Source organism: Notolepis coatsorum (assembly GCF_963971535.1).
Source record: "Notolepis coatsorum genome assembly, chromosome: 10".
Lineage (NCBI taxonomy): Eukaryota > Metazoa > Chordata > Actinopteri > Aulopiformes > Paralepididae > Notolepis > Notolepis coatsorum.
In genome coordinates, this window is record NC_140174.1 from 109,350,758 (window position 1) to 109,361,605 (window position 10,848).

The 10,848-nt window shown below is 40.5% G+C and overlaps 1 protein-coding gene across 3 annotated transcripts; it reads right to left on the minus strand.

Moving 5' to 3' along the window:
* Positions 1 to 1,624: 1,624 nt before the first annotated feature.
* Positions 1,625 to 8,490, minus strand: LOC311235136 (macrophage mannose receptor 1-like). 3 transcript variants are annotated; one of them, XR_014620131.1, is made up of 5 exons: positions 7,747 to 8,490; positions 6,800 to 6,992; positions 6,011 to 6,094; positions 4,526 to 4,638; positions 1,625 to 2,348 (listed from the first exon to the last, which is right to left on the minus strand). XR_014620131.1 is itself a non-coding variant. In XM_084322489.1 (4 exons), exons 1-4 carry the CDS (start codon positions 7,748 to 7,750, stop codon positions 2,345 to 2,347), a joined length of 285 nt encoding a protein of 94 aa, XP_084178615.1. In that variant the 5' UTR covers positions 7,751 to 8,490; the 3' UTR covers positions 1,625 to 2,344. The 3 variants fall into 3 exon arrangements, 1 of the variants encoding a protein (XP_084178615.1); XR_014620132.1 differs by having other exon boundaries at positions 4,518 to 4,638; XM_084322489.1 differs by lacking the exon at positions 4,526 to 4,638.
* Between the last annotated feature and the right edge of the window lie 2,358 nt (positions 8,491 to 10,848).

Here is a 10,848-nt window from a genome sequence, read left to right on the forward strand (position 1 = left end):
GAATGGCATCTGCCAGATTTGGCCCCACATTCACAAAAAAATTGTTGAATTCATTAACCACCTCATTCATGTTTTTTATAGTCTTACTATTACTAATGAAATGGCTAGGCATTTTTATGGACGCTGATTTATTTCCCATTACCTTATTTATTATTTTTATTTCCGCCTAACAATCTATTGTAATAATCTTTCTTGGCCCATCTCATAATGAATACTAACTTATTCTTATACACTTTGTATTTAGTTTCAGCAGCCTTTTTTCTACATTTGATCAAATCTCTATAGTTTGTTTTTCTTTTTACATGCATTCTCTAACCACTTTGTTATCCAGCATGGTTTTCTATTGTCATTACTTTTTTGTTTATGTTGAACCATTGGGCAGTGCCTATCGTAAAGTGTCCGATAGATATTCAAAAAAGTATTGTAAGCAGCATTGACGTCTTCTACATAGACCCCCCTTGAAATGTATTAACGAAAATGTGTTATCTAATACTATACATTCACTAAATTGTTACTCCGTATAATAATTACAATTGGCTTCAATGGAATTAAACACGTCTTTCTGGGTCGATATCGCATTCAAAGTCTTGTATTTTATCGCCACATAAATATTCGTCTGTTGATTCTGTCATATTTCATGGAATATATATATATTCAACGGCTTTGCATTTCAAGTCACCGTCGACAAACACAGCTGCAGGTAGGATTGCATCCAGCTCACTCAATCAGAATGGAGTGATTGACAGTGTCGAAGGCCTTTTGTAGGTCCAGCATGACCATGCCGCAGTATTTGCCTGCGTCCACCTCTTGTTTGATGTGGTCGTTCAAATAGAGCAGGTGAATTGATGATGAATGAATGAAAATGGGGGACCCTGATGTAAACAAGACGAAAGTCTTTCTCTGGTCTGCATCCCCTTAACAATTGTATGTATTGAGCTGTACTGTACCCATTCTGCAATCTGTTAATAAACTTTTCAATCAATCAATGTGTCAGTGGAGTGGGATGTTCTGAAGCCAGATTGGAATTCGTAGATTAGATTTTTTTCCGCTAGGTACTTTTCGACCTGTTCGTAGACTATTTTTTCCATGACTTTCGAGATGGAGATAAGAATAGAAACAGGGCGGTAGTTGCAATGCAACATGACCGAATGATTGATTGAAAACTGTATTAACATATTGCAGAATGGGTACAGTACAGTACAGCTCAATACACACAATTGTTAAGGGGATGCAGACCAGAGAAAGGCTTTCGTCTTGTTTACATCAGGGTCCCCCATTTTCAATTCATCAGGACATATATGACATACATGACACACAGATAGACAGTACTGCTACATCTATACATTTATGACATACCAGATTTACCAGATTTGCAAATACAGTACCGTTTGTGATACAAAAATAGTCCAGAAAAGAGAGTATATACATTTGACGTAGAAACTGTACATTGGAGGAGGTTGGGTAGGTGGGGTGGGGGGGGGGACTGTACATTGGAGGTGGTTGGGGGGGGGGGGGGGGGGGGTCACCCCTACATACGATAAAGACTTTTCCGGTCCTGTCTTTTTTGCTACAATGATGACAAAAGTGCTTGCTTTCAAAATAATGTTTATTTAAGAAACCGGGAAACACATTTGTGTGTATATGCAGGCTATATAATGCATTATTAACAGGTGTTTCAGGTCTAAATGGCTTAGTACTGTTGACATTACACTGCTTGTAGTTATTAGTAAATCAAATAGCATTAATAATTACAGAAAATTATCACTAAAGTGCTATCTGTTGCAGCTGCACATGCAGCTGCACACTTTTCCATAAAAATAGCATATTTGGATAAGTGTGACCATTTCTCAAAAACAGAAAATCATGTATTTTTTTTAAATACAGAAAAGGATCACTAAAGTGCTATATGTTGCAGCTGCACTGCACTGTTCTCCATAAAAATAGCATATTTGGATAAGTTTGACCATTTCTCAAAAACAGAAAATCATGTATTCTTTTTAAATACAGAAAAGGATCACCAAGTTACCATTTCTCAAAAAATATAAATAAATACAGAAAATAAGCACTAGTTCACTCAGTGGAAATTTCTAGCTCAATGCGAGGTCTGCTGCTGCCGGCTAATAATACGGTCAATACGTGGGGAGATCTTTGACAAGGCAACACGCATGTCATCCTCAAGGCTCAACTTGGCCCTATATTTTGTTTTCAGAGCCGTCATGGATGAAAAGCCAGCTTCACACAGATATGTGGTGCTGAATGGTATCAACACCTTAACTGCTGCATCATGAGATACCCGACTTTCCAGTTGGTGTAGTCCACGACGCTGTTGTCGATCCAGTGCCACTCACCTGAAATAAGGAGAATCGGGATGAGATAATACTAATGCATGAAAAAACAGGTTTCAAGAGACTAAATTAAGTTTCGCATAGCGAAAGCTGGTAAGTAGCCACACACTATACCGAGCGACTGAACACTCGTTTCTCAAAGCCTTCCGTCACTTCTAGAATGGACTACAAGTGTTTTGTTGATTTACATCCACATCACTATTCATTCATCCTTATGCTGTTACTGCCGTCGGATTAGACTTTATTTGATTGGAAGAAGATCCCTCTGGAAAGAGTCGGGATTTGATGCAGGATATCGGCGGTATTATGCTAATTATATTTGTATTTTAACTAACCAGGTCGCAAATTAACCGCAAACAATAAAAATATTTTAGTTTGATCGCCACCGCGGTTGACCGCAGGCACTCGCCCACTATGGATCAGCCCACGCAAAATTTGTGTGTGTGTGTGAGAGAGACAGAATGAGGGGGAGAGAGAGGGGGAAGAGAGAGAGGGAGAGAGAAAGGGAAGGAGAGAGAGGGAGAGAGAAGGAGAGAGAAAGGGAAGGAGATAGAGGGAGAGAGAAAGAGGAGAGAGAGGGGGGAGAGAGATGGGGAGGGAGAGACACAGTGGGGGAGAGATAGAATCTGACAAGACAGAGAAATACACTTATTTGTTTGAACTGTATTATCCCTCGCCTGTTACACTTTGTGCATGTGTGAGAGAGAGAGAGAGAGAGTGTGTGAGATGGAGAGAGTGTGAGAGAGATATGGAGAGTGTTCATTCAGAGAGTGTTTGAATGAAGTACATTTGCTGAAATACAGTTGTTCTTAATTTTCACAGTTGTTCTTCATTTTCTCACTTGCTATGTGAGAATGTTAGTTATTATGTTCTCAATTCCCCTTGCATTGTTTGAGAATTGTGTGGAAGAGTTTGCTAGTTCTAGTACCCCTTTCGTACAAGTTAACAATAAATAATGGTATTAGGAATAACCACTGGGTTAGTATATTAGGACAAGTGCATGACAGTAAGGTTAGTTAGGGTTAGATATATTTATTAATTGTATTTCAGATATTGGTTGAAGAAGTGTGTCTTTAGTCGACAGCAAAAGATTGGATGAGTTTTGGCTGTCCTAACTGTGGTGGGAAGTTCGTTCTACCATTATGGGGCAAGGACTGAGAATAGGCGGCTTCTCTTTGATGACCCTCCCGGAGCTTGGATAGGAGTAGGTCTGAGGCAGCTGGAAGATGCAGAGCGTATAGGGGTCTTGAGGGTGTGTAGTTAGAGACCATTGACCGGAGGTAGGCGGGAGCCGTTCCCTTTGCCACACGATATGCCTGGTCGAGGGCCTTGAAGCGGATTCGTGCGGCAATGGGGAGCCAGTGCAGGTCCCTAAGAAGTGGGGTGACATGGGCTGACTTCGGTAGGTTTGAGATCAGGCGGGAAACTGCGTACTGAATGAGCATGTAACCAACAAGCATCTGTACGGGGGACTACCAAGGCTGAGCGACAAGGTGGCATCCAGGAGGATGAAACTTGCAGGTCACTGCCACCGACACCAGGTACTTCCGACTAGCAAGCTAGTGCTCTGGGAGCCAACACACGGGCGACGACCAAGAGGACGTCCCACGCTAACATATGTAGACATACTGAGGAAGGACGCAGGTGTGGAGAGCCCTACGCAACTGGTCGGATGTATGGAGGATCGGGATGATTGGAATCTCCACTGGCGAACCCGTCTGAGGACGGCCAAATTAATGAATGACTACTGGTTTATTGAAGGTTCCCAACCACAGCCAAAAGAAAATCAAGGAGGCAGCCTTTGCGAATGATGCACCAAAGCCATGGAACACCCTATGGACATTAGGCTAGATCACTAAATATTTTCAAAAGTAAGCTAAATACGTACCTCGTTCACCGTAGCCTTTTAATACACTCTGCTACTTATACTCATTACATGCACAGTGATTATTGTACTGTAAATTAGAGCGATTTTATTGCACTGCACTATTGCACTATTTTATGCTAATTGCATGCTAATATTATGCCTATGTCTATTTTATGTCCATTATGTCTACATTACTGCTGTGAAGGTGCTATGCAAATTAAGTTATTATTATTATTATTATTATTATTATTATTATTATTATTATTATTATTATTATTATTATTATCATATAGAGATATTCAGACCTGGTGACCTCTTGCAGAGAGAGTAGTGGCTGTTGCTGCATGCTGCCGTCTTCCACGTTCGGTCCACGTCCATGTAGACAGGGCTCTACGCTAACCTTTTTCATTAGGGGCACAGGTGCTCCTAAATGAAAACATTTAGGGGCACACAAAGAAATTTAGGAGCACAGTGAATTTTTTTCTAGTAACTGAGTTTATTAACAAACTCACATTTTTTTAAACAAAAATAAATGTACATGTATAGTAGTACTCTGTATGTGCATGTTCAAATGGGAACGGAACTGTGCAATAGCACCAAAGTCACTGGCCCACACTGTGTGTGCTAAACAAACTCACATTTTTTAAACAAAAATAAATGTACATGTATAGTAGTACTCTGTATGTGCATGTTCAAATGGGAACGGAACTGTGCAATAGCACCAAAGTCACTGGCCCACACTGTGTGTGTGTGCTAAACAAACTCACAAGGATGGTCTCTCCTTTCTCAATATGTACAAATCTCTACACTGGATGACTGGATGTGCCGCCGCGAGACGTTGTGTTTTACTACCGAATCTCTTCAGGTGCGGGTTTCCCGACACAAAGGGCGTATTGCCTGCCTGTTTCTGCAATATTTACAAAACATGACATTGTTTTCCAACTCTAGCCATGGGAAAATGTTTAGCCAATTCACGTTAAATTTGTATGTCTTCCCTCCGGCTCCAGTGGGTGTAGCATCGTTAGCTACAGTGGGTACATTGGGTGTAGCTTCGTTAGCTACAGTGGGTACATTGGGTGTAGCTTCATTAGCTAGTTAGCTACAGTGGGTACATTGGGTGCTACAGTGGGGGTAGTAGTGGGTGTAGCCTCGCTAGCATGCTGGCTAGCGTCAGTATCTTGGTTAACTATCACCTCTGTAACATGAGCTGCCTCGCCTGACTTCTCATTCTCCGGTACCTTTCGCGCAAAATAAAAATGAATGGGCAATACATGGCTGTATTGTCTGACTCAGACACTGACGCTCATAGATATATCTATGCTGACGCTAAAAATTACTTTCAGTTTCCAGTCGCGTGACCACAGGAAACTCTACTGTGATTGGAACGTTTATGCGGCTGTGAACTGTGGGACTTGTAGTTTTTTAACGATTCTCGCAGCGGAGAAAAAAAAGGACGAATGAGGCTGTACTCTGCACTCGCCGGCCCCACTCGCACGCCGTGCGAGTACTTGATTTTGCAGGTTCGCACACACATATTTTTAGGGGCATATGCGAGCAATTTGCTCGCACTGTAGAGCCCTGACACAGGCGTCGTTCATTGTAGGCTCGTTTCTCCCCCATTTGGTGTAGCATGTCCTTCATGCTCTGTAAATAACTATGTACAGATACCGAGATGTCACACCATGTTACCTGTACCTGTTTATTGCACTATGTTTTTTTTTTTATTGGATTCTATTATATGTTGTACCACTGTATTGCACATCGTTGCGGGCAAGACCACCCGCATTTCATTGTATACCTGTATGCCGTGACAATTAAAACTCTTGACTTGACTTGACTAGGAAAGAGGCCAGTTGTCCACCCACTTGAACCGGCCGCCAGTCTGAGAAAAGAGAAGTCACAAGAGAGAACAAGATCCTCTGTGAACAAACAACTGTCTGACCCAGTGTCCTTGACCCTTTCACTGTGACAATACAGAAGGTTAGCCCTTTACTATCACACAACCGACGGCGATGCTCCATCATTAGCTCCACGGATGCAGAGCTAATGATGGAGCATCGCCGTCGGTTGCGTGATAGTAAAGGGTTAACCTTCTGTCGTGTGGCAGTGAAAGGGTTAACACATTGGTTGCCAGCCGGATATGACAATTTATCGCTTGGATGCCACCACGTTAATCAATGGGAGGATGAGCACATTTGCGAATGCATAAACTATATCTTAAATTATGGCTATGTGTCTAATACACCCGTCGCTTATCAATGACTTGCTTGCAGTCAAAGATGTACAAAACGGATTGTTTTTTCATCAGTACATTTCCGTTTTATACCGTTTTGAATACGAGTATAGTTTCGGAGAGTTCTAGTAATTTCAGAGAAATTCCACGAAAATAGCCATTTACTGGAATACACAAAACACATTGTCATTTTCCGGCTGATTTATGAATAGTTTTCAAATAAACTATAGATTATCGAGAGTATTTGTGTTCTTATGCACGATACAAAAGCGGGCTGAAAAATAATTTATTCGTGCCACGCTCAGCGCCTAACGCCACACACAGAGATAATAATAATAATTTATGGATAATAACTTATGGATCTGCAGGGTAATGAAGGCTTGTATTATCGGGTTCAGGATATTGGCCAGATATGCGTCGTCTGCTTGGCACTGCCTCCTGGCCTCGTCCCACTTCATCTTCTGGGCCACCAGTTTGAAGGAGTCATTGCCCAGCTTGTAGAAAGTACTAGGTGACACGGTTGTGGCGGGGACCACTATCTGAGAATCTGACACAATATGAAACAGTAGTTGTCTTTCAGAAACAAAAGTATGACAGTGTGTGAATGTACCTTAAAATGGATTTAAAAAGCTAGATACATACACCCTTTCACTACCACACTACCAACGGGTTAACCCTTTCACTGCGACAATACAGAAAATATCACAACTTCATTGTACATGAGAATAATATAGTCCCCTTCGGATGTATATATATTTTATTATCTCGTTTTCTTACAAAGTACTGTATATCTTTATGTCATAAACTGCATCTTTAGTACTTGTGTGAATTTAGCCGTACTGTATTGTACCCATTCTGCAATCTGTTAATAACGTTTTCAATCAATCACATCATGGGGGGAAATTAGCTAAGGTTTGATTTGTTTATTTAAGATTGCAGAATAAATACAGTAAAAACAACTGCTAATTGGGGTTGCATAACAGAGAGATAGAAAGTCTTGTTTACATCAGGTTCCCATTTTCAATTCATCATGACATACAGATATACAGTACTGTTACATCCAGACATTTACTGTAGTTAGAGTATGGATAAATAGCTAACGTTAAATTAGGCTATCGATATACTAACGTTAGGTAACGTTAGCTAGCTAGCAAGCTATGAACAACCAGTACAGCTAACATGAAACCTACTCTACTTTCGTTAACGTTAGCTGACGTTATGAAAGCTATGATCTGTAATGTCAACTGGATAACGTTAGCTATTTATTCATCTATGCTAATATTGTCAGCTTATTTACTCACCCATTTTGATGTGTGTTTCTCCCGATCATTCAATACATTGTTGACGGTAGAACAATGTAGTTTGAGAAGCCGTGAGTCCGTGACCACTTCCGGTAAAACGATCGCAATTTATCCGGCAACTTATCTAATTTAACAGAAAATTAAAACATCTTTTCAAAATCTTTCTTCACATCTAGATTTGTAAATTCCACATAACCTTAGATGTTGTTCTTTAATGTGTCACAGCAGCACAAACATTCCCCACATTTAACATTCACAAACACTGCTTAACGTTAAACACTAAAACTACGATACCCAGAGCTCATCGCGCAAACCGGAAGCGAACATACGTCATCTCTCCTCGCCACGTCCTTTAACATTCCTCATCGGCAACTTATCTAATTTAAAAGAAAATTAAAACATCTTTTCAAAATCTTTCTTCACATCTAGATTTGTAAATTCCACATAACCTTAGATGTTGTTCTTTAATGTGTCACAGCAGCACAAACATTCCCCACATTTAACATTCACAAACACGGCATAACTTTAAACACTAAAACTACGATACCCAGAGCTCATCGCGCAAACCCGAAGCGAACACACGTCATCTCTCCTCGCCACGTCCTTTAACGATTCCTCATCGGCAACTTATCTAATTTAAAAGAAAATTAAAACATCTTTTCAAAATCTTTCTTCACATCTAGATTTGTAAATTCCACATAACCTTAGATGTTGTTCTTTAAACATTACGTAGGCCCCTTACCCGCTCGCGAATTGAACACCAATTACGTTAGGCTAAAACCAAAGATTTTCGTCCATCAGCCCGTACAACAGCGTAAATACGAAATTTCTCTCCGTTTTAAAGCAATCAACTTATATACGCCAACTCCCGCACACCTTAGCTAGTATCCCTCCGTTTTTAACAACAATCCGACGGTCGCAACATATTTTAAAACACATAATTTGTTGAGCTGGGGACTATAAACAGAACCGGGGTGCACGGAAAGCAATAGGGGGTATCTGCAGAGCCGCAGAGCCAGGCTGGACGGGTTGGAGGCGGTCTGGACAAGTATTAGTGGTCTGGACAAGTATTTGCACTACTGCGCACCATTTTCAACTTCACTTTCGTCTCGTTTACATAGGTACATAGACAGTAATGTTACATCTAGACATTTATGACATGTAATAATAGAGTAAACTTGTAAATAGACAGTAATGTTACATCTAGACATACCAGATCTAGTAATAATAGAGTAAACTTAACTTTCGTCTCAGTAACAATGTTCATAAAGTGTACATCTAGACATGATGTGTACATAGACAGTAATGTTACATCTCTAGACATACCAGATCTCAATAATAGAGTAAACTTAACTTTCGTCTCAGTAACAATGTTCATAAAGTGTACATCTAGACATTTATGACATACCAGATCTAGTAATAATAGAGTAAACTTAACTTTCGTCTCAGTAACAATGCTCATAAAGTGTACATCTAGACATGATGTGTACATATACAGTAATGTTACATCTCTAGACATACCAGATCTCAATAATAGAGTAAACTTAACTTTCGTCTCAGTAACAATGTTCATAAAGTGTACATCTAGACATTTATGACATACCAGATCTAGTAATAATAGAGTAAACTTAACTTTCGTCTCAGTAACAATGTTCATAAAGTGTCGAGTGCTACAGTGTAGGTTAGTTTATTAGGACAAGTGCATGACAGTAAGGTTAGTTAGGGTTAGATTTTTTTTATTTAGATAATGGTTGAAGTAGTGAGTCTTTAGTCGACGGCGAAAGATTAGACGGGATTCGGCTGTCCTAACTGGGGTGGGTAGTTCATTCCACCATTGTGGGGCAAGGACTAAGAATAGGCGACTTCTCTTTGATGACCCGACTTCTCTTTGATGACCCTCCCGGAGCTTGGATAGGAGTAGGAATAAACTGTACATATATGTGACACTGTAAGCAGATGACAAACACAGCTTAGTAAGGAACAGTGAACTTGATGAATGAAGACATTTATACATTATTTCCTAGATCAATTAAAAACAGGATTAATGCATTAAATATCTTTAATGCAAGTGCAAGTAGAAAATGTACCCAATACAGCCTGGTGGTAGCTGTTTATTGCCACCGCTGTCGTCCCAAATAACTTTTTGATGTTGTCCATTCGCTTCTTGTTTTTGTTGAATGAATGAATGAATGAAAACTTTATTTAACAGATTGCAGAATGGGTACAATACAGTACGGCTCAATACATACAATTGTTAAGGGGATGCAGACCTGAGAAAGACGTTTGTCTTGTTTCCATCAGGGTCCCCCATTTTCAATTCATATAGTTGTTGAAGTGTTCTAGGATGTTTCTCATCAGGAACAGATGGGTCGATGGTAGTTGCTGCGTTAAAAAGTAATTGTTCTTTCTCATTTGTGCAAACAGTTGTTCTGCAACTTGACTGTTTACATGTCCTGCAGTTTGAGGGACTATTATTATTATTACTAGATCTGGTATGTCTAGATGTAACATTACTGTCTATTTACAAGTTTACTCTATTACATGTCATAAATGTCTAGATGTAACATTACTGTCTATGTACCTATGTAAACGAGACGAAAGTGAAGTTGAAAATGGTGCGCAGTAGTGCAAATACTTGTCCAGACCACTAATACTTGTCCAGACCGCCTCCAACCCGTCCAGCCTGGCTCTGCGGCTCTGCAGATACCCCCTACTCACGGAAAGGGCTGTAGCGTATTTCTGTATGCCTAGCCCTGCCCCCAGACTTCAGAATGACCCAATCAAATTTGCCCTATCATTGAAATGCAAATACCAGCAGCTACGTCATGTACCACGCCCCTAGACGTCCGCCCCCAGACGTTGCTACTCATCCCAGCTAGTTCATTCGCAGGTTGCGAATGAACTAGCTGGGTACCCAACTAGTTCATTCGCAGGTTGCGAATGAACTAGCTGGGTACCCAACTAGCTCATTCGCAAAATGATCCTTGCGAATGAACTAGCTGGGTACCCAGCTAGCTAGGTCATCTTTGCGAATGAACTAGTTGGGTACCCAGCTAGCTAGGTCATCTTTGCGAATGAACTAGTTGGGTACCCAGCTAGTTC

Coding starts and splice junctions, on each gene's coding strand:
- LOC311235136 (XM_084322489.1), bottom strand. Junction 6,095..6,799: donor ATTACCCTGCAGATCCATAA/GTTATTATCCAT, acceptor CTCTTTTCTCAG/ACTGGCGGCCGGTTCAAGTG.